General features: G+C 48.6%; 2 protein-coding genes and 1 long non-coding RNA gene across 4 annotated transcripts; 2 read left to right on the top strand and 1 right to left on the bottom strand.

The window, feature by feature from the left end:
• Positions 1 to 2,514: 2,514 nt before the first annotated feature.
• On the bottom strand, positions 2,515 to 12,569 carry LOC308580484 (uncharacterized protein). The gene is made up of 4 exons (XM_081182191.1): positions 12,269 to 12,569; positions 8,162 to 9,056; positions 5,634 to 5,763; positions 2,515 to 5,475 (listed from the first exon to the last, which is right to left on the bottom strand). The coding sequence occupies exons 2-4, from the start codon at positions 8,903 to 8,905 to the stop codon at positions 4,142 to 4,144; spliced, it is 2,208 nt and encodes a 735-aa protein (XP_081038317.1). The 5' UTR covers positions 8,906 to 9,056; positions 12,269 to 12,569; the 3' UTR covers positions 2,515 to 4,141.
• A 1,897-nt stretch (positions 12,570 to 14,466) lies between these two features.
• LOC308580647 (uncharacterized protein) lies at positions 14,467 to 21,703 on the top strand. 2 transcript variants are annotated; one of them, XM_081182602.1, is made up of 4 exons: positions 14,467 to 14,905; positions 17,008 to 17,973; positions 19,299 to 19,425; positions 20,841 to 21,703. In XM_081182602.1, the coding sequence occupies exons 2-4, from the start codon at positions 17,191 to 17,193 to the stop codon at positions 21,683 to 21,685; spliced, it is 1,755 nt and encodes a 584-aa protein (XP_081038728.1). In that variant the 5' UTR covers positions 14,467 to 14,905; positions 17,008 to 17,190; the 3' UTR covers positions 21,686 to 21,703. The 2 variants fall into 2 exon arrangements, with proteins under 2 accessions (XP_081038728.1, XP_081038727.1); XM_081182601.1 differs by having other exon boundaries at positions 14,467 to 14,909.
• Positions 21,704 to 22,771: 1,068 nt separating this feature from the next.
• On the top strand, positions 22,772 to 25,178 carry LOC308581301. The gene is made up of 2 exons (XR_014004947.1): positions 22,772 to 23,017; positions 23,488 to 25,178. It is a non-coding gene; the product is annotated as an uncharacterized lncRNA (long non-coding RNA).
• The last annotated feature ends 382 nt before the right edge of the window (positions 25,179 to 25,560 follow it).

Raw genomic sequence — 25,560 nt, 5'->3', positions numbered from 1 at the left:
AATGGTTGGTTTTCTTTTCTTCTTTTTCTTTTTTTCTTTTTCTTGTTCTTTTACTTTTTTCTTCAGTGTATGTTTCTAACTTTGTATTTGAAAACTTAATAAAATATTTATTAAAAAAAAGAGAGAGAAAATCCTTTCGCTTTTCTGGGGCGCAGACTGACTGACTGGCTGGCTTGGGCTCGGGCTCCGGCTCGGGCTTCGGGTCGGGCTCCGGCTCCGGCTCGGGCTCGGGCAGCCACAGCGTCGGCGGTGTTGGCGATCGGCGGCGCGGGGGGATGGCCCTCCCGGGGGAGCCGGCGCTGCTCAATGGGGTTGCCAAGGAGACAGGCCGGCCGCCCTCCTCCCCCGGCCCGGCGCCCCCCGCCGCGCCGGTGCCCTATAAAAGCCGCGGACGCGCCAAGCGTCAACAGGCAGAGCCAGCGCGGCGGCGGCGCTCTGCTGGAGGGGCGCTCGAGATTATTGGGGGGGCTGAGCCCCCCCAAACGAATTATTGAGGGGGCTCGGGCCCCCTCAAGCCCCATGGAGTCGGCGCCTATGACTGGCTCACAGGGAAAACTTCAGAAATTCATATAGACATGTGAGCTCAGCTACTCAGCAGCCCCGCTGCCTGAGTGATAATCCCTGGCATCCTGATACCTGAGTGACATTCTAGAAATAACAAACCCAGATGAAGACAAAAGGGTGTGATTAACTTGGCTGGGAAACAGGGAAATGTAAATATCTCTTGTTACACTTGATGGGTGTTTGGTGGAGGGCAAGGAGAACCATGGGGCAGGGTCCAGGATGCTCAGATTACTGCCACCAGACCTCCCTTTTCATGATGTAACTGTGATGTATGAGTGATGTAGTTTGGGGGGGGTAACATGAGGATTAGCAGCTAATAAAAGTTTGGGGGCTCTTTTGTTTGGGGCTTCCATTTTGTTCCACCTTGTGGCAGGTGGGAGTCCTGTCACAATAGTCTTCAATGAAGACCAAGCCTACTGGCTGCTGTTTTGCTCTGGTATTCCTGTCTGGTGTCCTTGTTTCTTGTCCAAGGGAGCCCTCACAAATGCAATGTTAAAACCAGAATCAGAAGGTGGGACCTGCAAAGTCAAAGTGCATCTTGCTGGTTAACTTTAGCCCTGAACTTACTGGTCCCACAACCCCCTTCCGGTGGCCATTTGTATTGCTTTGGCTTTGAAGCCGACAGTTAACATTTCTTACCCCCAAACCACATCTCCATGCTTGACTTCTATTTACTAGAAACATTACAGCAAACAACAACACCACCCTGTTCCTGTAATGGCCTTCTAAAAAATCTTTTATTTTTCCCCCCAATTTGGAACAATTTCATTATTTTCACAAACTCTGTATAATTTGGATATAATCCGCCAGCGGCATATCCAAAAAACCACCAGGGCTAAGGGACAGCTATGAATTTTGCGTCCTCACTTGCTCATTTAGCTGTTCTTTACTTTCAATACCAAAACACAGCCCATGTAAGGGAACTGGAAGTGACAAATTTAAGTTAACCTTTGAATAAGCGTAGAACCCTGTAATTGCAGAGTTGGAAGGGACCCCCCGAGTGTTATCTAGTATAACCCCCTGAATCTCAGCTAAAGCAGCCGTGACAGCTGGCCACCCAACCTCTGCTCAAAAACCTCCAAGGAAGAAGCCCACCACCTCCTGAGGGAGACCGTTCCACTGTCGAACAACTCTTAGAAAGTTCTTCCTGATGTTTAGTCGGAATCTATTGTAGTTATTCTTTTCTTCTGGTTATTGTTGATGAAGATTAAATACCAATAAAATAATGTTTTAATTGCTTTAATTGGAATGTTTTCTGGATTTGTCACTCCTCAGGGGTTGCCAGGGTGGGGCCTGCGGGTGCCAGTACCCCCTGATGGCACCTGCAGGTCTCAGTAAATATTCCCCCATAAAATCACAATACCCGAGAGACTGTGCATGCTGATCAGCTGAGGGAGACTGGGGTTACCATACGCTCTGTGCTCATCAAACTATGGTGCTGATGCCTGAGGAGGGGGCATTTTTTATCCACTGGTGAGAGCCAGTGTGGTGTAGTGGTTAAGAGCGGTAGTCTTGTAATCTGGAGAACCGGGTTCGCGTCTCCGCTCCTCCACCTGCAGCTGCTGGGTGACCTTGGACCAGTCACACTTCTCTGGAGTCTCTCAGCCCCACTCACCTCACAGAGTGTTTGTTGTGGGGGAGGAAGGGAAAGGAGAATGTGAGCCGCTTTGAAACTCCTTCGGGTAGTGATAAGCGGGATATCAAGTCCAAACTCTTCTTCTTCTCTTCCTCGCAAGAGGGCTGGGGTCTGCTCATAGCAGGACTCTCACTGTGTGTGAGCTGGACTGACATTACCCTTGCCAAAATCAGTGTTTGGGGGTCCAGAAAAAGATGTGGAGGGCAGAAATCTGCCTAAATGGGAATTAGCCACTCTTGCTTTAATTAAACATTTTATTGCCCCCCCCAAAAAACCCACAGCTCTTTTAAATACGCATCCCAATTAACCATCCATTTTTAAAAGAAATATCCATTCTTTTTTTTAATACAGATGCAAGTGAAAAAAGCATACAACAGACACCACCTTAGGTGAGGTATTTTCCTTTTCACATGAGGGGGTGACCCTCAATCCCCAGCATGTGTACATACCCCATTGAAAAAAATGAAGACAGTATGCTTTCCCCCTTCCAAACAACTATTTTCAGTCATAAGCAAATGTGAGATGGACATTTGGACACAAACAGGGTGTGAGGTATAGCTGCCCTTCCAGGTCTGAACTTGGTAGATAAAGGCAGCTTCCTACGTTCTCATGAATTCTGCTTTGTTTGTGGGAAGGCTACATAAGACGGCGTCCAAGCCAGGGTTACCTCAGTGCGTTTCCCCATCACTTTCCTTCCCAAAAGAAGTCTAATCCTTTCTTGGGGGGATGGAAGTGGATTTGTGGCACAAGACCTCCCCATCAACTGCAACTGTGCAACCTGCATTTGCTGGTATATGAAGGAATCCTGCCCACCAAATAGCGAGAGTCTGGAAGCGCCCTTTGTGGCAGGTAAAACCATGTCAAGAAAAAGACAAGTTGGGATTAGAAAAATAAAGAGCAAACACCTCGCTTACTGGAACAACAACAAAAGCAGTGGAATATGTAGCTTATTGTTTGAATGAACATTCAAATGGGAGAGGCTTGAGTTGTTGGGGGCTACAAGGACCACCCACAATTCATGCTGAAGCCCTGAGAAATGCAATTCACTTATTGTGGACTTGGTACTGTTCACATTTTCCACAGCATCTTGACCATGTCATCCTCAACCAAATGACGTCCCTTTCCTCCCTGCCCAATTTAATCTGCTTTTGCAGCTTCTTTGTTTGTTTTAAATTTATTGGATTAAATTCCACAGCAACAGGTTTTCCACAGGGATAGTACGTCTCAATTAAGGGGGAAATTATACAGGGTAGCATTTTGATGAGGACAATAGCGTGTGGTCGGCCACATATTTTGGGCCAGTGGAATTCTGAGAAACGCCCAGCGGCGCCTGTCACAAAATGGCTGCCGTGAGGATGTGGCAAAGCACAAAATGGCGGGCACATCCACAAGAGCAGGAAAAGAGACAAGGCCGCAAAAAGATGCAGGCACGCACCTTCCCCCTCAAGAAAAAACAGACGCCTACATCTGCCACCACTTATATAGAGAAGGTAGTTGCTCTTCTCTCCCATTCAGAACATCTCTCTGAAGCCCTGGCACCTAGTGAAATGTGGGCAGCTATAAAGAGGTGCATTCAATGTAGGAGGGGCTGAGACAGTGCAGGCAGGAACTGAGCAGGAAGGGCAGGGTCCCTTTCAACTTGTGGATGTTTGAGAGGTGATTTATTTATTTCCATAGGTGCCACAGGAGGGCAGACTGTCTCCTGTGGGTGTTGTTTGGCGACACCTGGCGTGGACACAGGTCAAAATGTGCCACATGGCACTGCTGTGGGGATGCGCCCACAATCAGGTTTGCTAACAGAGCCCACTGTTTGGCAGCCCTCACATGTAACTGATGTTTCCCCCCACAAGTTTTCCCCCACAAGCACCCCACAGACCAGAGGTTTGAGGCCCAACCTCTGCCCACCTCACACCCGGACCCCCTGAATGAGAAAATGTAAAGTTATTCCGTCAGGTGAGTTCTCTCGTGCTTGGTAAGCTTTGACCTCTGGCTGTAGCTCTTCCCGCAAGCCGAACACTGGTAAGGCTTCTCTCCCGTGTGGGTCCTCATGTGGAGCGTGAGGCCTGAGCTCTGGCTGAAGCCTTTCCCGCAGGCTGGGCAGGCGTACGGCCTCTCCCCGGTGTGGGTCCTCTCGTGTTTGATAAGGCCCGAGTGGTGCCGGAAGCTTCTACCGCAGATGGAGCACTTGTACGGCTTCTCGCCCGTGTGGGTCCTCTCGTGGGCAATGAGCGTTGAGTTGTGGCCAAAGGACCTGCCACACTCGGCGCACGTGTACGGCTTCTCTCCCGTGTGGGTGATTTCGTGCCTCACCAGGTCCGAGCTGCGGAGGAAGCTTTTCCCGCACTCGGAACACCGGAAAGGCTTCACCCCGGTGTGGGTCCTCTGGTGCAGGATAAGGTTGGACCGCTGGCTGAAGCTCTTCCCGCAATCCCCGCATGCATAAGGCCGCTCGCCGGTGTGGATTCTCTTGTGGAAACGGAGGCCGGAACTCTTACTGAAGCTCTTCCCACAAGTCGGGCATGTGTAAGGCTTCTCTGCCGCCAGAGTTTTCTCTGTCATGGAAGGAGAGCTGTCGCTCCGGCAGATTCGCTTCCCGGCCTCAAAGGGCGCATACATCTCCTCTCCAGCGTGGGTGCGCTTGTGTTTCATGAGGCTCGAATAGAGGCTAAACTTTTCCCCGCAGGTTAAGCACGCGTAACGCTTCTCTCCTGCGTGGATTATTGCACGCTTAACAAGTGCCAAGCCCCTGTCCAGGTTTTCCCCGCAGTCTGAGCATCTGCAAGCCTCTTCTTCCTGTGCGTCACTTTGCTCGTGCTCAGCTGGGCATAAATCGGAGTGCAAGCTTTTCCCGCAGCTCAAACAGCAGCAAATCTTCTCACTTGCCACTTGAGCTCCCGCACGATGCTTCATAAACTCAGCTCTCTGAGTGGACGTCTCAAACTCTGAGCGTTTGTGGGGCTTGCCCTCAGCATCGATTAAGAAGTCTGCATCGTCACCAAAATCGCCCCCCTCTTCCTCACAGGGCTCCTCCTTCTCGAACGCAGACATCGCTGGGGTGTCCTTGACATCGTCTACTCCAAGGAAAGAGGCACCTGATCTTTTGTCTGGGCTGCATTCCTGCTTCCTCCTTGTCCTGAGCCATTTCTTGGAAGTTTGTCCTGGTTTTGGATGGTGCCGGGAAACACATTTTTCTCTTCTGAGCAAGGCTCCATCAACCTCTGTTTGCTTTGGATTCCCCACGGAAGCCTCGTTTTCACTGGATCCCTCGAGGTCACCTGTTAGAGACAACATCCAAAGAGAGATCTGTATGAGTGACAAGGTCCTGGGGCTCTGTTTCTGCCCAGCAGGGCAAAGGAAGTCTCTAGCTTTCATGGCTGCAAAGGCAGGTTTCAAAGCAACACAAAGGGAAGACTAACCCATGTACTGGACTTACCACAGACGCTCCCATCTGCTGGGTCGTTCTCTTGCTCAAGTTCACTGTCCAGCTGTGTCTGGCTGGAATCCAACAGGATCTGCTCACCCTCGAGGGAATCCCCAGCTCCTTCCTCAAACAGCCCCAAGACCTGAAAAGGCAGCAAGAACCCAACAGTAAGGACGGGCAAATCTGTCAATTACAGTTCCTCTCCGTTCCCCATTTTTCTAATTGTAAGTTCAGCTCCTCACTCTCCCTCGTCAGTTTGCTATTATTATTTTTCAGGGCGAGATACCACAACACACTTTTGTATGCAATTTTGCATAAAATACACATTTTTGCAGCCCATTCCCCCCCCCCACACACAATATAATGCATTTTTGGCTGTTATTTTCACTAATTCTTATGCATACTTTGTTACCCCGATATATGCATTTCTGTACATGTCACTTGGCCAAAGAACTGCATGGCAAAACTCAAAGAAGTGCATACAGTGGACGCTCGGGTTGCGAACGTGATCCATGCAGGATGCACGTTCGCAACCCGCAGCGTCCGCAACCCACAGCAGCACATCTGTGCACGCGCAGGTTGTGATTCGGTGCTTCTGCACATGCACAAAGCGCGATTTGGCACTTCTGCGCATGCACGACTGCCAAAACTCGGAAGTAACCCATTCCAGTACTTCTGGGTTTCGGCGGTCCGCAACATGAAGTGTCTGTAACCTGAGGTATGACTGTATTTTGAATGAGCTGTAGTCCAAAAACAGCTGGATATGAATGAATATATAATGATAATAATCATATCGTCTGGGCAGCCCGGGGCATCCATACACACAACCTAGGCTTGAGCCCTGAGGTCGTCACACTCCAATGTCTCTTGAGATAGGGAGAAGGCAACAACCACATCAATACAGTGGTACCTCGGGTTACATATGCCTCAGGTTACATACGCTTCAGGTTACAGACTCTGCTAACCCAGAAATATTACCTCGGGTTAAGAACTTTGCTTTGGGATGAGAACAGAAATTGTGCTCAGGCGGTGTGCCGGCAGCAGGAGGCCCCATTAGCTAGAGTGGTGGTGCTTCAGGTTAAGAACAGTTTCAGGTTAAGAACAGACCTCCAGAACGAATTACCGTATTTTTCGCCCTATAGGACGAAATTTTTCCCCTCCAAAAATAAAGGGGAAATGTGTGTGCATCCTATGGGGCGAATGCAGGCTTTCGCTGAAGCCTGGAGAGCGAGAGGGGTCGGTGCGCACCGACCCCTCTTGCTCTCCAGGCTTTGCGCAGCTCTCCACAAGCCGTGGGAGCCCGCGCCGGGCTCCCACGGCTTCCGGAGAGTTGCCTGCATGCTGAAGCCTGGGCGCGCTGAGCTCAGCACACCCAGACTTCGCACAGCTCTCCGCAAAGCGCGGGAGCCCAGCGCTGGGCTCCCACGGCTTGCGGAGAGTTGCCTGTTCTGGGGGCTGGGGTCGGGGGAAGCTCGGGCTTCCCCTGCCCCAGCCCTGCGCCTGGGGGGGAAATATATTTTTTCCCTTTATTTCCCCCCCCAAAAAACTAGGTGCGCCTTATGGGACGGTGCATCCTATAGGGCGAAAAATACGATAAGTTCTTAACCCAAGGTACCACTTACTAGGAAGCAGGAGCAGTGAGGGGTTGGCCTGGGGCCAGAAGAGGCTGTGTGTGGCCCCCAGGCCTGAGGTTCCCAAACCCTGAGCTAAAGGCAGCCCAGCTTGCATGTCTGAAGCACCATAACTTCAGGGGCAGAGCAGATGCAAAATATTCAGCCTCACTCATCTCCGGTCATGGCTGGGAAAGCCGCTGGCCAACCGGTGCCAGCAGTACTGGTCTGTAAGGAGCAATAGCAGCTCTCAGGCTTTGCCCTCTCCCTCTCGGCAGCCTCACCTCACTCAGCAGGTACGTAGGCTGAGACCCTATCTGCCTGCGGACTGTCTCGCCAGAGTGGTGCATGCTCTGGTTATCTCCCGCTTGGACTACTGCAATGCGCTCTATGTGGGGCTACCTTTGAAGGTGTCCCGGAAACTACAACTAATCCAGAATGCGGCAGCCAGACTGGTGACTGGGAGCGGCTGCCGAGACCATATAACACCAGTCTTGAAAGACCTACATTGGCTCCCAGTACATTTCTGAGTGTTGGTGCTGACCTTTAAAGCCCTAAATGGCCTCGGTCCAGTATATCTGAAGGAGCGTCTCCACCTCCATCGTTCTACCCGGATACTGAGGTCCAGCACCGAGGGCCTTCTGGCGGTTCCCTCACTGCGAGAAGCCAAGTTACAGGGAACCAGGCAGAGGGCCTTCTCGGTAGTGGCACCTGTCCTGTGGAATTCCCTCCCACCAGAAGTCAAAGAGAACAACAACTACCAGACTTTTAGAAGACATCTGAAGGCAGCCCTGTTTAGGGAAGCTTTTAATGTTTGATGTATTACAGTCTTTTAATATATATTTTGGAAGCCGCCCAGAGTGGCTGGGGAAGCCCAGCCAGATGGGCGGGGTATAAATAATAAATTATTATTATTATTATTATTATCACCTCCTCTTCCTGGCCCTCGCCCTCTCGCTGCCTCAGCAGGAACTCCTCCGCCAGGGCCACCGCCTGCCCGCAGGTCTCCGGGCCGCTTCCCTTCACCCAGCCCTGCATCTCCGAGGGCAGGACGGCCAGGAACTGCTCCAAGATCACCAGCTCCAGGATCTGCTCCTTGCTGCGCCTCTCCGGCTTCAGCCACTGGTGGCAGAAATCCCGCAGCTGCCCGCAAACCTCCCGGGGCCCCTCGGCCTCCTCGTAGCAGAAGAGACGGAAGCGCTGGCGCTGCCACTCCCTGCAGCTGGCCTCCCCGCGCAAGATGGCCGCCTTCATCTTCCCGTAGCTCTCTCGGGCGTTGGGGCCGCCCAAGCCCTCCTCGGCTGCTTCTCCCAGCCGGGTGGCCCACTGGTTGGCCTCGCCGGCCCCCTCAAAGTGGGCCAGGAAGGCCTTGATGTCCCCCCAGGGCATGGCGGGCTCTGTCGGCTGCGAGCAAGGGGCCTGCTTCCCCCCAGGGGACTCCAGCCACTCGGACCCTTGGCTCTGGAGCAGGCCCTCCTCTGCCTCCTCTTTAACCCGGGGGATCGTTATCCTCTTCATAAGTCTCCTGACGCTCCTGGGATGAAGGATGCGTTGAGGTGCTTTCCCGCATCTTCTGGATCCCTCAACTTGTTCAGGGCCCGCGAGGTCCTCCTCATCCATTTGGTCTTCATCCAGAGCAGCCTGGCCTCCCAGAATCCTTTGCTGGTCGGCCATTTTCTTTCCCAAGCTACGGGACAGCCTTATCGCAAGTCAAGCCTCACACCACTCTTCCTCGCCTTCTTATAACTTCAGACTTTCGGATAAATGGCTCGTGTCTCAACCGTACTTTAGCCCTTCAAAGAAGCTGCACTCACAGTTGATGGGCCTGTTTAGAGAAAGAGAAATGGATTTTTTGGTTTGTTTTAATTTTTATTCACATATTAATATTAATATTAATATGATATATACAGAACATATATATTAAATAACCATTGACCTGTTAGTGTGACAGGCAGGTCCCTTTACTGTACTCTTTCTGGGACTTGCTGAAAACATTTTTCTTTAGGCAAATAGGCCATGACTGGACCTAATGGTCAGTGGTCCCTTTACCTTTACCCAGATATGTAGACTATTTACATGTGTTTTAATCTGTTTTTAGCTGATTTTTATTATTATTTGAATGTTGTTGGTTTTTTATAAGATATTTATTAAGATTTTCAAAATATTACAAAATAAAAATAGAAAAAAGAAAAATACAAAATAAAAATAATTAAAAACAACTCAATCTTTCCATTACTTATTTTTCATTAGCTTGTTTCCCGGACCTCCTCACGCCTCCCTTTTTTGTATTCCAGTTCAGTTTGTTGGTTCAGCAAATCCTTCGCCTCTTTGTTTATCCTAATCTTTAATAATCCATTTTTCATATTCCCTTATAGCATTGCAGCTAAAAACCCCTTAGTTTCTATCCAACATCGTTCTAACATTCATTAATTTTACAATATTTCTGTAAATAGTCTTTAAATTTCTTCCAATCTTCTTCCACCGATATTATTTGAATGTTTTAAGCAGCTGCTTTTAACTGCTATTAGCTGTTTTTACTGATCACTTTTAGTTTTATTCTTTTTGTACATTGCTTTGAGCAGTTTTTTTCAGTCAAGCTGTATACAGTGGTACCTTGGGTTACAGGCGCTTCAGGTTACAGACTCCGCTAACCCAGAAATAGTACCTTGGGTTAGGAACTTTGTTTCAGGATGAGAAAAGAAATCGCACGGGGGCGGGGGCGGGAGGCCCCATTAGCAAAAGCAGTGCTTCAAGTTAAGAACAGTTTCGGGTTAAGAATGGACCTCCAGAACAAATTAAGTTCTTAATCCGAGGTACCACTGTATAAATTGTATGATCTAACTTGTATGAGATAAACTGTATGATATATAAAAATAATTTCACAGAAATAAAACAATGTTGATGAAAATATATTTTTAAAAAGGAATAAATAAAACAGTGTATGCATGCGTGTATACACACACACATATACATATATTTATACTGTAGTTACAATATTTCAAATAGTAAACAATACTCCAGTTAATAATTAAAAGTTGTCTTCTCTTTTAAAATGTATTTTCTATTGTTGCTTATCAGAACAGAGACCTCAAAATGTAATTCGCCAAATTGTGAAACTAGAAGGGTTCCATCTTTGCCAGTGTTAAGATGGGGATTAAAGTGTGTTAAGATGGGTCTCCACACACTTGTTGCAAGTCCCAGTATACTGCCTCCGACAGTGGAGGGAGGACACAGCCATGGATCCAGTCCAGTCAAGCATCCTGTGTTCTTACACGTAAGTAAGAGCTGAACACAGGAGCACTGCTCTCCCCAGCAGCTACTCTATTTATTATCTTCATCACCATGATCCTATACATTGTTGAAGGGAAACTCCCTACCGGGGTAGAAATCATATATTGAACAGATGGAAAGCTCTTTAATCTGAGTAGGCTGAAAGCAAAGAGTAAGGTTACCGTAACTTCCCTCATAGAGCTTCAGTATGCTGATGACAACATAGTGTGCGCACGCTCAGAGGATGACCTCTAAACCAGTATCTTCGCAGAAGCTTGCGGAAAGCCTGGCCTATCGCTCAAAATCCAAAAAAACAAAGTGCTGCACCAACACGCACAAAACAACCCCTCTGCAGTGCCACAAATCCAACTTAATGGTGTAACGTTGGAAAGTGTCAATCACTTTTCCTACCTGGGCAGTTATCTTTCCACCAGGGCTGACATCGATGCCAAAATCTGGCATTGCCTGAGCTCTGCGAGCGCAGCTTTCTCCCAATTGAAACACAGGGTGTTTAAGGACCAGGACATTTGCAGGGAAACCGAAATGCTAAGCTATTGTACTACCAACCTTACTGTACGCTTGTGAAACATGGACCACTTATAAATGCCATCTCCAACTCCTTGAAAGGTTCTATCAACCAAAAAATTTTACACATCACATGGGACAACAGGCGAACTAATGTCAGTGTACTAGAAGAAGCAAAGATCACCAGTGTTGAAGCAACGATACTTCAACATCAGCTTCGTAGGACTATTCATGTTGTGCGGATGCCTGATTACTGTCTTCCAAAGCAACTACTCTATTCCCAGCTTAAGAATGGAAAGCATAATGCTGGTGGCAAAAACGAAAGAGGTTTAAAGACACTCTCAGGGCGAATCTTTTAAAATGTAGTATAAAGGTAAAGGTAAAGGGACCACTGACCATTAGGTCCAGTCGTGACGAACTCTGGGGTTGCGGCGCTCAACTCGCTTTACTGGCCGAGGGAGCCGGCGTACAGCTTCCGGGTCATGTGGCCAGCATGACTAAGCCGCTTCTGGCGAACCAGAGCAGTGCATGGAAACGCCGTTTACCTTCCTGCCAGAGTGGTACCTATTTATCTATTTGCACTTTGATGTGCTTTCGGACTGCTAGGTTGGCAGGAGCAGGGACCGAGCAATGGGAGCTCACCCCGTCATGGGGATTCGAACCACTCAGCAAGTCCTAGGCTCTGTGGTTTAACCCACAGCGCCACCTGCATCCTTAAAATGTAGTATAAACACCAACAACTGGGAAACACTGGCCTGCGAGCGCTCCAATTGGAGAACAGCTTTTACCAAAGGTGTCATGGGCTTTGAAGATGCTCAAACTCAGGATGCAAGGGAGAAACAAGCTAAGAGGAAGGCACGCACACCATGATCAACTCCTGCCCAGAAACCAATGTCCCCACTGTGGAAGGACGTGTGGATCCAGAACTGGCCTCCACAGTCACTTACAGTCTCACTGTTAAGACTGTGTTCATGGAAGACAATCTTACTTGGCTACGAGTGATCGCCAAAGAAGAAGACTCCAAAGCACATAGTGGATGCAGGAAGCTGATGAAATAACCAAGCAAAAGCTGATTGTAGCAGGTGACATTTGCACAGATACGTACAGGTGTTTGTTTGCTTTTTAAATGACTGGAGGGTGGGTGGGTGCGGGTGCCTTGTCCCTGCAGCCCATTACCTCCCTCTCCTGATGTCTCCCCCCCCCCGTCCTTTCTGGTCTTGCACCCACCCCTTTAAAACTCACCTCCCTCCCAGAGATGCAGCAGAAATAAATCCAGAGCAAAACTCTTTTGCAGATCAGCCAAGCAACGGAGTGCAAACCGAGGCTGGGGATTCAAAAGGCAGGTTCCCTCCTGGAGAAGGTGGAGCAGGAAGGAGACTGGAGGGTTTCCCATTCTCCACCCCCAGCCACACACACACAGACACACACACACTTTTAAGAAAGGAAAACCCCCAGATTTCCGGCCCTTCTCTAGCAACTACAGCCTCTGTTGACTTAACTCTTTGCAGCATCCCAAGAGCTCAGTTAAAAGGATCAAGGAGATTGGCAGAGCGAGGAGAAGGAGCTCTCTCTGCCAGCCAGAGTTTTATTTATTTGTTGCATTTATATCCCTGATTTTGTGGCATTTAGACTCTTTCCAGCCACATGCCCTGTCATAGACTGGCCTGCTGCTTTACAGGGCTGGGCTTTTAATTGTTGCTGTCATGGGCATAGCCAGGGCGGGTGGGGGGAATAAAAATCAATAGCAAGCTCAAGTTCTGCCCCCCCCCCCAACAAAAGGCAATGCAGGAATTAAATAAACACTAGTTCTTTTAAATTGCCAATGAACAAGCTTAGCAATGCAATTTTAGGACCACATGGTACCACCCGGCCTGTTGCAATACTTTCTTAGTTCATCATGAACTTCCGAATAAGACCGAACCTTCTCGCAGAGGCAGTGTGGGGTGGTGGTTAGAGCAGGGGTCAGCAAACTTTTTCAGCAGGGGGCTGGTCCACTGACCCTCAGACCTTGTGGGGGGCTGGACTATATTTTGAAAAAATAATAATGAACGAATTCCTATGCCTCACAAATAACCCAGAGATGCATTTTAAATAAAAGGACACATTCTAATCATGTAAAAACACCAGGCAGGCCTCACAAATAACCCAGAGATGCATTTTAAATAAAAGGACACATTCTACAAGGGCATCCTGATCAAATTTGCAGATGACACCAAACTGGGAGGGGTGGCTAACACCCCAGAGGACAGGATCACACTTCAAAACGACCTTGACAGATTAGAGAACTGGGCCAAAACAAACAAGATGAATTTTAACAGGGAGAAATGTAAAGTATTGCACTTGGGCAAAAAAAATGAGAGGCACAAATACAAGATGGGGGACACCTGGCTTGAGAGCAGTACATGTGAAAAGGATCTAGGAGTCTTGGTTGACCACAAACTTGACATGAGCCAACAGTGTGACGCGGCAGCTAAAAAAGCCAATGCAATTCTGGGCTGCATCAATAGGAGTATAGCATCTAGATCAAGGGAAGTAATAGTGCCACTGTATTCTGCTCTGGTCAGACCTCACCTGGAGTACTGTGTCCAGTTCTGGGCACCACAATTCAAGAAGGACACTGACAAACTGGAACGTGTCCAGAGGAGGGCAACCAAAATGGTCAAAGGCCTGGAAACGATCCCTTATGAGGAACGGCTAAGGGAGCTGGGCATGTTTAGCCTGGAGAAGAGGAGGTTAAGGGGTGATATGATAGCCATGTTCAAATATATAAAAGGATGTCACATAGAGGAGGGAGAAAGGTTGTTTTCTGCTGCTCCAGAGAAGCGGACACGGAGCAATGGATCCAAACTACAAGAAAGAAGATTCCACCTAAACATTAGGAAGAACTTCCTGACAGTAAGAGCTGTTCGACAGTGGAATTTGCTGCCAAGGAGTGTGGTGGAGTCTCCTACTTTGGAGGTCTTTAAGCAGAGGCTTGACAACCATATGTCAGGAGTGCTCTGATGGTGTTTCCTGCTTGGCAGGGGGTTGGACTCGATGGCCCTTGTGGTCTCTTCCAACTCTATGATTCTATGATTCTATGATACTCATGTAAAAACATGCTGATTCCCGGACCGTCCGCGGGCCGGATTGAGAAGGCGATTGGGCCGCATCCAGCCCCCGGGCCTTAGTTTGCCTACCCCTGCTGTACGCCCCTCTGAGCTCCTTAGAGAAGAAGGTGGGAGGGGGAAATGCAATGTGTTGTTATGTTTTTACATGTGTTGGAAACTGCCCAGAGTTACTGGGCCAACCCAGCCAGATGGGTGGGATATAAGCAAAATTATAAACAAAATTATAATATAAAATTATAAATATCTAGCCGTGCGCATCAAACACAGCTCTTCCTGAATTATGGGGGTTTCCACTATCCTCTCCCCTAAGGGATCATGCGTCTGTCAAGTGGCAGGCAGAAATTCAGTAGGCAAAGCTCTCCCCTGGCATGGAAATGCTAAGCTGTGCCTGGCTGCACCTGTTAGATGTCTGCCTGTCACGCTGCTGCTTCAAGGCCAGGGCTTTGTTTGTTTTTTAAGGAGTAGCTGGCCTTGTGAGAGTGATGGTGGCTTGTCCCAGAGAGAGAGAGAGAGAGAGAGAGAGAGAGAGAGAGAGAGAGAGAGAGAGAGATGTCTGCAAGAAGGGTTAAAAAAATAAAGCGTCACCCAGGCACTTCTCTGCTTCCTAGAGAGTCCAGGAAAGGCAGGCGGCTGCAAGGGAATATCTTCTTTCCTCTTCCCTTCAATGCCCTGGCGAGGAATCCTTTCCTGTGTTTTGCCACAGAGGAAACCCAGAGCCTTGGCAGGACATTGCCAAGAAGGTTTGCAGGGCAGCAGCTGCAAGGAGCTGGTGAGTTGGAGGAAGGAGAATGGGGTGATCTTTGGGGGGGGAAGGAGGTTTCACTGGGGTTGGAGAGGAAAAGAAACAGCTGGGGGGAAAGGGATTCCTTTTTGCTCTGTGGAAAGAGAGAGGGGCATTCTCCCCAAATGTGCCCGGAAAGAGAAAATTGTATTTGCTGCGCTGTTCATTTTGAGCTGCTTTCATTGGCATAACAGGGTGGTGTGCAATTCTGTCATAAGGCAGAAAGCCAAATGGTCAAAAATTTGGCAGGCGGACAAAACCAATCTGATCAATAAAAAAATGTTTGTATGCCGCTAAAAAATATCAAAGTCGTTTACAACAGACGAGTACACACAAACACACACTAAAGAAACATGTAAAAATGAAAACCCAAGATCACCCACTAACTATTTTTAGTAGCCTGCATAAGTCTGGCAGCATGGAAAAGTTCGCAGCAGGTGTTTAAAGATTAAAGAGAAGGCATCCATTGGGTCTCTATTGAGCTTTCCACAGGATTGGGCCAATGACCCTAAAGGCTCCCGTTTCTTGCTGCTCTCAGCCTGGATGTGATCCCTCTGATCTGAGCCAGGATATAAGGCTTCAGGTGGCCCCTACATATTTTGATCCCCCTTTCTTCTTCCTTCTCTCTTTGCCGAAACTTATTTTCCTGGCTGTAATCATATTTTCCACCCTGGGCTCCTTTGGGGGAAGGGCAGAGTATGTCTTAAATAAATGAATAAATATTCCCCTGGAAGGGTCTTGAATACTTCTCCCTTAAAAAGGGAAAGCTAGAAACCTGGAGAGTATTTTATTACTATCACTATTATTTCTTTGTGTTCTCCAGATGTTTCAGACTACAACTCCCATCAGCCTCAGCCAGTGCAGGATGGCACTGATGTATATAAAGCTCTACATCTAGGGCAAGAGTAGAAATTTGGTTCACTAATTTTTATTATTAGCTACATTTGCATACCACCCTTCATCCATAGATCTCAGGGAAGTTCACAGCATTGAAATACAAGATAAAAACACAAATGCATAATAAAAACAAGAACAAAGCAAACCAATAATTTGTTTAGCCCTCCTAATTTACACTTCCTGGAAATAATATGTGACCAAAACACCGGGATCCTTCAAAATGTGCACTTATCTGAAATTTGCAGTGCCGTTCCCCAGCCGAAAGGATGTGTATGAAACTGCATATATTTGTGAGACATAGAATATAGGAAAAATATTTTCCGTTTGTGAAAGTCGCTTGCCAAAAATGTACATACTAGGCAAAATGCATAGAAAGAGGTTTATTTTAGGTCAAATGGGCACTAACAAAGTTTCATAAGGAACATTTTTTTTAAAAGGAAATTGCCAAAGAATTCCCTTTCCAGCACGACAATGGACGCCAAAATGTTGTCATGCTTTCTCATCAGGCAAAAAACAAAGAGCTGCGAACCTTGAAATGCGAAGAGGGTGCAGTGCATGCCGCAACATGAGTGGCAGTGGCCTGAATCCATGAAAAAGGTGGCAAAATTGCAGTGAGAAACACCACTAGGTTGAGGGGGATGCAAACAGATTTCTTTGGGAATCAAATGACACGGAAACAAGTGCTAAACTTGTGCCATATACCATTGCATTGCAGCTCAAATATTATGCGCAAAATAACAGGGAAATATAGGCACACGGGGGGCGCTGTGTTAAACCACAGAGCCTAGGACTTGCCGATCAGAAGGTCCCCGCAACAGGGTGAGCTCCCATTGCTCAGTCCCTGCTCCTGCCAACCTAGCAGTTCGAAAGCACATCAAAGTGCAAGTAGGTAAATAGGTACCGCTCCGGCGGGAAGGTAAACGATGTTTCCGTGCGCTGCTCTGGTTCGCCAGAAGCAGCTTAGTCATGCTGGCCACATGACCCGGAAGCTGTACGTCAGCTCCCTCGGCCAATAAAGCGAGATGAGCGCTGCAACCCCAGAGTCGGCCACAACTGGACCTAATGGTCAGGGGTACCTTTACCTTTACCTTAACAGGGAAATGGAATAAACTGCAGCGTTCAGCCGAAAGCAGTCTGCTCCAAAAGTAACAGCAGTTTAACAGCTTTTTCTCCTCTCGGTTATCTTCTTTTAGGGAGAAGGCCCAGTCGCCAGTCGAAAAGGCCCCCAACTTTTCTTTAGGTACCACTTTTGGCAAAAAGAGACTCCGATCCTCATGTTTGAATGCTTAGCCATCTGCCCCGGTACAATGTTTCCCTCGGATGTCTGCTAAGCCCTGCGAGTTTAAGAGCCACGGCTGAGGGAAGGCCAAGACGAAATGGCCGCTGAGGGAGGAAGCGCCTCACCATCCCTGAGCCTGCAGTTCCGGGTTGCGCTCGGACAGCACGGCGGGATAAAAACAGAGGCTCAGGACCCGGCTGACGCCGACACTCACGATATCCAGATGGTGTGCGTCGGCGAGCCTCATGGGTGGACTGCCTCAACCCATGTCAAGCCGGAACTGGAGGAAGTGCATTGGGAAACCCGAGAAAACGAGGTGTTCTTGAAGGCGAGGCCGTCCCCTCGCTCAGGGTGGGGAAGCCTGCCGCCGTGTCAGGAGGCCCTGCCTTGGGACGGGGTCAAAGTGTTCCCCGCCTCCTTCGAGGGAGCGCTCACGACGTGCAAATGGCTGGCCAGAGAGTGGGGGTCTCGACAGAGGACACCCGCCTCCGAAATGGAAGGGCAGCAAGCGACTGGCACGCCAAACGGTGCCAGAGCGAGGAGGGGCAGCAGGAAAGGGAAGGCCGCTGTTCTTCTGAGCGGTGTGGTTGGGGCAGAGGCCCAGCGCCAGCAGTTCAGGCGCTTCTGCTACCAAGAGGCCGAGGGTCTGCACAACGCCTATGCCCAACTCCGGAGCCTGTGCCATCGGTGGCTGAAGCCGGAGAGGCACACCAAGGAGCAGATCCTGGAGCTGGTGATCTTGGAGCAGTTCCTGGCTGTCCTGCCCCCGGAGATGCAGAGCTGGGTCAGGGAACGGGAGCCTGAGACCTGCGCCCACGTGATCGCCCTGGCTGAGGATTTCCTGCTAAGGCAACAAGAGGCAGAACAATTGGGGCAGGAGGTGACTGGGGCGGTGGCCGGCCTGAAGTTTGGGAGGTTCACGTGGGAATTTGCTAGATTAGGTGGGGGCCGAGTGCCTGGATCTGTTGATAAACCAGAGTTTAACCTGAGTGGGTGGGGCAAAGGGGGGGGGAGTGAACTGGAAGTGTGGTATAGTGTGTAGAGCAGTGTGGTGTAGCGGTTGGACTCTGGCCACAGTAGAATCCTAGAATGGTAGAGTTGGAAGGACCACAAGGGTCATCTGTTTCCACCCCCTGCAATGCAGGGATCTTTTGCCCAACCTGGGGCTCGAACCCATGACCCGGAGGTTAAAAGTCTCATGCTGTGCATTCAAAGCATATTCATCACACTTTTCACAGTCATGGCTTCCCCCCAAAGATTCCTGGGAGCTGTAGTTTTGCCCTTCACAGAGGTATAATGCCATCCAAGCTCTGCTTAAAAACCTCCAATGATAAAGTCCTTCCTGGTGTTTAGTCGGTATCTCCTTTCTTTTAACTTGAATTCATTGGTTCATTGTGGTGCCCAGAAACGGACACAGTGTTCCAGGTGTGCTCTGACAAAGGCAGAATGTTGTTGTTGTTTAGTGGTTTAGTCGTGTCCGACTCTTCGTGACCCCATGGACCAGAGCACGCCAGGCACTCCCGTCTTCCACTGCCTCCCAGTTTGGTCAAACTCATGCTGGTAGCTTCGAGAACACTGTCCAACCATCTCGTCCTCTGTCGTCCCCTTCTCCTTGTGCCCTCCATCTTTCCCAACACCAGGGTCTTTTCCAGGGAGTCTTCTCTTTTCATGAGGTGGCCAAAGTATTGGAGCCTCAGCTTCAGGATCTGTCCTTCCAGTGAGCACTCAGGGCTGATTTCCTTCAGAATGGAGAGGTTTGATCTTCTTGCAGTCCATGGGACTCTCAAGAGTCTCCTCCAGCACCATAATTCAAAAGTATCAATTCTTCAGCGATCAGCCTTCTTTATGGTCCAGCTCTCACTTCCATACTGGGAAAACCATAGCTTTGACTATATGGGCCTTTGTTGGCAAGGTGATGTCTCTGCTTTTTAAGATGCTGTCTAGGTTTGTCATTGAAAGGCAGAATAGAGCCATCCTATTACTTCCCTTGATCTGGACACTAGACTTCTGTTGGTGCAGCCTAGAATAGCATTAGCTTTTTTTTGCTGCTCCATCACAATCATTCCATTGCAATTTACCTTTATGAAATGACACATTTCTTAACAAAAATCAGGTGAAATTTCTCCCACACCGGTCTCCATGCCTCCTCTAGTGGCTCCTTTCCCTGTCCCAGCTCTGACAGAAACCTTTCCGCTCTTCTTACAGGAGCTGGGACCCTTTGTGGAGGTGATGGTGAATTCTCCCGAGGGAGAGCAAGTTCCATCGGATGCTTGGCAGAGACCACTCTTCAAGGAGATCAAGCAGAAGGGCGACAGAGATGCAGAAACAATCGGTATGGAGTCACTTAGCTAGCAGGAGTGGGAGGAGGGAAGGGGAGGAGCTAATAATATACCTGAAGGAGCGTCTCCACCCCCATCGTTCAGCCCAGACACTGAGGTCCAGCTAGGAGGTCCTTCTGGTGGTTCCCTCACTGTGAGAAGTGAGGTTACAGGGAACCAGGCAGAGGCCTTCTCGATAGTGGCTTCTGCCCTGTGGAACACCCTCCCACCAGATGTCAAGGAAATAAACAACTATCTGACTTTTAGAAGACATCTGAAGGCAGCCCTGTTTAGGGACATTTTTAATGTTTGATGTTTTATCTTGTTTTTTATATTCTGTTGGGAGCTGGGGGAAACCCAACCAGATGGGAAGGGTATAAATTATTATTATTATTATTATTATTATTATTATTATTATTATTATTATTATTATTATTATTATTATTATTATTATTAAACTTGTAAGCGAAAGGAAGGCCACACCACTCATTCAAAGCACTTGTCATGGCTTCCCCCAAGGAATCCCGTTAACTGTAGTTTGTTAAAGGTGCCAAAAGTTGTTAAGCGACACACACACACACACACACACACGGCTTTATTCCCCTCACAGAGCTACAGTTTAACAATGGTTTAACAGTCAATCAATCCCTTTTCCACGGGAACTCTGGGAACTGTAGCTCTGAGAGGGGAATAGGACGCCTCCTAACAGCTCTCAGCGCCCTTAACCACCTACATTTCCCAGGATTCTTTGGGGGAGGCCATTCAGTTGTACCTTGGTTCTCGAACGGAATCCGTTCCAGAAGTCTGTTCAACTTCCGAAAACGATCAAAAACCAAGGCACAACTTCCAGTTGGCTGCAGGAGCTTCCTGCACTCAGTTGGAAGCAGTGTTGGATGTTTGGCTTCCAAAAAACATTCGCAAACTAGAACACTCACTTCCGGGTTTGTGGTGTTCGGGAGCCAAAATGTTTGAGTCACAAGGCGTTCCAGAACCAAGGTACAACTGTACTGTTTAATGTGGTATCATACTACTTTGAATGTACAGTGGCACGTCGGGTTACAAGCGCTTCAGGTTACAGACGCTTCAGGTTACAGATTCCGCTAACCCAGAAATAGTACCTAAGGTTAAGAACTTTGCTTCAGGAGGAGAACAGAAATCGTGCGGCGACAGCACAGTGGCAGTGGGAAGCCCCATTAGCTAAAGTGGTGCTTCAGGTTAAGAACAGTTTCAGGTTAAGAACGGACCTCCAGAATGAATTAAGTACTTAACCTGAGGTACCACTGTATAAGGCGGGAAGAAGTGACATTAGATGGGAAACTGCTTCAGTTTTTGAACTATTCTTAAGTGGCATCTAAATCTTATTAAATAAAACTAAAAATGATTTGGCCGGGGGTGGGTGTCGATGACTCAACCGTGTCTTTTCCTTCAGACAGCCGTACGACGTCCCAGGAAGAGGAAGAGGTCGGGCAGCAAAGAGGTTCGGAGTTAGCGGAAGCACGCAGGATGTTCCTGGGCAAATCCGCCGGCCGCCTCACGCTGAGGTGCGAGAGCTTTGAGGAAGCTTGCGGATCGAAGCGGCAGCAGGAGTGGCTTCCCGCGGTGACATGGGAGGAGCCATCGCACCGGTCGGAAGCCGACGGGCCTCTTCCTGAGGCGGGGCTCCACGGCGTGGCGGTCAAGTACCTTTGCCCTGAGTGCGGCCGGAACTTCCAGCACAAATCGACCTTAATCCGCCACCAGAAGATGCACACGGGCGAGAAGCCCCACGTCTGCCTGGAGTGCGGGAAGAGCTTCCGCCGCAGGGACAAGCTGATCCGCCACCAGAGGATCCACACGGGGCAGAAGCCCCACAAGTGCGCCGAGTGCGGGAAGAGCTTCCGCGAGAGGGGGAAGCTCACCAACCACCAGAGGATCCATACCGGCGAGAAGCCCTACGCCTGCCCGGCCTGCAAGAAGACCTACCGCTGGAAGGAGGAGTTTGTGAAGCACCTGAGGATCCACACGGGCGAGAGGCCCTACGGGTGCGTTCTCTGCGGCAAGTCCTTCATCAGCAAGGCCCACCTGGTCTCTCACCACCGCAGCCACACAGGGGAGAAGCCGTACGAGTGCGCAGAGTGCCGCCGGCGGTTCTGCAGCAAGCAAAGCCTTGCCAAGCACCAACGGGTCCACGCAGAAGAGAACGCCTACGAGTGCCAGGACTGCGGGAAGGTCTTCCGCTATGTGTCAAACTTCGCCAAACACCAGAGACTCCACACGAGCGACAGGATCCTCTAGGGAGGAATAATTATAATAATTTACCGTATTTTTCGCTCTATAACACGCACCTGACCATAACACGCACATCGTTTTTAGAGGAGGAAAACAAGGGAAAAAATATTCTGAATGAAACAGTGGACGTATCATTTTTGTGCTTCATGCTGTGGCCACAGACATGTGATCTGATGGTGAATTTTGGCTGACCCAATGCAAAGATCCTGAGGATCCATGTGGATCCATGCTTTGTAACCACGTTTTTGCACCATTGCAGCCCCAGGCAACAGTGGGTGCGTGATTTTTTTTGGGGGGGGGGCAGGCTGTAGCCATGGGCATGCTGTGTGCTCTGATGGTGAATTTGGGGTGACCCAATGCAAAGATCCTGAGGATCCATGTGGATCCATGCTTTGTAACCACATTTTAAGTGGGGAGGGAAGGAAAAACACAGAAGGCTAAGAATGCAGGAGAGGGCTATAACGTGAGGAAAGGAAGGCAAAAGTTTCCCCCCACCCACCCACACAAGCCAGCCAGCGTGTGCTCTCTCTCTCTCTCTCTCCCTCTTTAAATGGAAGAAAGCATATTTGAATGCTGTGTGTCTCCAAAAACAAAAAGCAGGAAGTCAAATCAGAATTTTAAGCCGAACCTGTAATCTCTCTTCCCTTCACAAACATTGTTCCTCCGGAGCAGGGACAGGATAGAAGGACGGACGCTCTGCTTTCCCTCTCTACTTGCCTGGAGGGGAGGGGCTTCCCCTGCTCTTTGTTCGGACGCTCTGCTTTCCCTCTCTACTTGCCTGGAGGGGAGGGGCTTTCCCTGCTCTTTGTTCGGACGCTCTGCTTTCCCTCTCTACTTGCCTGGAGGGGAGGGGCTTTCCCTGCTCTTTGTTCCGTTTGAGCAAACACAGCAAGGAAACAGAGAGGGCGGGCAGTAAGACCCTGAGGCAGAATGCAGGAAAGCCACAGCTTCCTCTCTCACGGAGCTCCCTTCTCCCTGAAGCGCGGTTTGATTTTTGCCTTATTTTTCCACACATTCGCTCCATAACACGCACAGACATTTCCCCTTCCTTTTTAGGAGAAAAAATCTGCGTGTTATAGAGCGAAAAATACGGTAATTTTTGTACCCTGCCCATCTGACCAGTTTGCTTCAGCCACTCTGGGCAGCTTCCCACAGAATACAGTGGTACTTCGGGTTACAGACGCTTCAGGTTACATACGCTTCAGGTTACAGACTCCGCTAACCCAGAAATAGTACCTTGGGTTAAGAAGTTTGCTTCAGGATGAGAACAGAAATCGTGCAGTGGCAGCGGGAGGCCCCATTAGCTAAAGTGGTACCTCAGGTTAAGAACAGTTTCAGGTTAAGTCCATCACCTATATGGAACTGGCAGAAATGACTGGCAGAATCCGAGACCAGGGAGATGAGTCGGTGGAAGAAGATTGGAAAAAGTTTAAAGATTATTTACAGAAATACTGTAAAATTAATGAATGTTAGAATGATGTTGGATTGAAGCTAAGTGGTCTTTAGCTGTAATGTTATAAGGGAATATGAGAAAATGGACTATTAATAGGTAAAAATCTAATGTTATAATATTTAAAAATTGAAGATTAAGATGAATGAAGAGGGGAGGGATTTGCTGAAATAATCATTTGAACTGGAATACATAGAAGGAAGGTGTGAGGAGGTCCGGGAAATAAGCAAATGAAAAATATGTGATGATTGAATTGTTTTTTTAACTATTTTTATTTTGTATTTTTTCTTTTTTCCTTTTTATTCTGTAATTTCTTGAAAATCTTAATAAATATCTTATAAAAAAAGAACAGTTTCAGGTTAAGAACGGACCTCCAGAATGAATTAAGTTCTTAACCAGAGGTACCACTGTATGCTAAAACACCACAGGACATCGTCGCACATTAAAAGCTTTCCGACGCAGGGCTGCCTTCAGATCTCTATGGAAAGTCGTATAATTATCTCCTTGGCATCTGAGGGCAGGATGCATGAGTGTAACCAGGATTGATGTGGGGGGGGGGGGGAGGCAGACACGCGCCTGTCATCCTCCTCTGTCTGGCTCTGTCTAGCAGATTCAGAATGAAACATCTCAACAACCGTTCTTTTAAATTACTTTCTTTTGACCCTAAGTGCTCGGGGAAAATCTGTCAAAGCCTTCAGTCATTTGAAAGCTAGGAAGTTAAATAAAAAAATTAACATCATCGACTGAGGGCTTTCTGCTGTATAGAAACTTCCAATTGTTTCTAGGCTGGCCCTGCTGGTGTGCGCTCTCAGGAGAAATGCTGGAAATGATGAGAAGCTTCCAGAACTGAGCTACCTGCAACACGATTGGTCAGATCATGGAAGCCATGCCGATCGCTCAGTTGAGTTGCTAGAATGCACCACATCATCCAAGTGACCTCAGCGAGCATTTCAATTTCAAATATTCTGATTCATTTAATTATTTTTATTTATTTACTTGATGGGGGGGGGAGCTGCCCTTCTGCCCCCTCAGCTACACCCATAAGTGGGCGTTCCACAAGGCAGCCGCCACTGCCGAGAAGGCCCTCTGCCTGGTTCCCTGTCGCTTCACTTCTCGCAGTGAGGGAACCGCCAGAAGACCTTCAGAGGAGGACTTCAGTGTCCGGGCTGAATGATGGAGGTGGAAATACTCCTCCAGGAACAATTATCATTCCATTATAAAAATGCACTTATCCCTTGGCACTGTCAGACACCACAGCTTGTCTCCTGAGCCCCCCAAAATCCCACCAGCCTGCAGACATGAGAGAATCCACTTGCTCGGTGGAAGGGCCTTATCTCATCCGCCTTTCATGCAGAATTTCCAGGTTCAATTGCCCAAAAGCATTTTCAGGGACCGCAGGGAAGAGTCTCCCTGCCTGAAACCCTGGACAGCAGCTGCCCGTCAGTGTAGACACTACTGAACTAGATGGAGCAACAGTCAGGTTCAGGAGAAGGCATCTTCCTATTATCCTGTTTATAACTGCTTATAAAACCTATTGCCTCGTTTTAGTTAGCCTTGTATGCTCAAAATCTTTGTAGCCACATAAGGCTAGACAGCTGTGCATTTCTTTTTTTGTCTGAATGTGAGGAACGATGGTCTATTTGTCAAACTAAGCTATTCTGGCTAATTTGAGCAGGGAAACCCTCTGCTCAGTGGACAAACATTTTGAGAAGCAATTTACACAGCCGACCACCAACAGATTTCAGTGACTTCAGTGACAGAAACCACTTAAACCATTCAAGGGCCAAATGTGGATTTGCCTCAGACAAGAGTCATTTTTAAAAGTCTTGATAATGGAGAGAAAGGCTTCAGAACGTTTTGAATCAGAATCAGCAGAATCACAGCTGAACGGTGGAAGCATGAACGGCCACAGGGAATGTTTCTAGAGAAAAACTTGGATCTGAACTGGCAGGTGCCTTCCCAAACCCCCTGGTCTCAATCCATAACATTGTGAGCTGGTGCTTCTATGTGCAGTTTAGGAAACGCTGGTAAAATTAGTAACGCACTTTCTCAAGTGTTTCTGTTGTGATTCTTTCTCCTCCGCTTTGGTGTTTCTTCGTGTGACATAAAAAAGGTAAAGGGACCCCTGACAGTTAAGTCCAGTCGCGGACGACTCTGGGGTTGCGGCGCTCATCTCGCTTTACTGGCCGAGGGAGCCGGCGTACAGCTTCCGGGTCATGTGGCCAGCATGACTAAGCCGCTTCTGGCGAACCAGAGCAGCACACGGAAACGCCGTTTACCTTCCCGCTGGAGTGGTACCTATTTATCTACTTGCACTTGGATGTGCTTCCGAACTGCTACATGGGTATTATTATTATTAGTAGTAGTTGTAGTAGTAGCAGTACTGTTATTATTATAAATTATTACCTGCCCCTCACCCTAAGATCCCAGG

Source organism: Podarcis bocagei, assembly GCF_964188305.1.
Source record: "Podarcis bocagei genome assembly, chromosome: 2".
NCBI lineage: Eukaryota > Metazoa > Chordata > Lepidosauria > Squamata > Lacertidae > Podarcis > Podarcis bocagei.
Note: the sequence above shows the minus strand (reverse complement) of the source record. Positions and strands in the feature narration are given on the sequence as shown.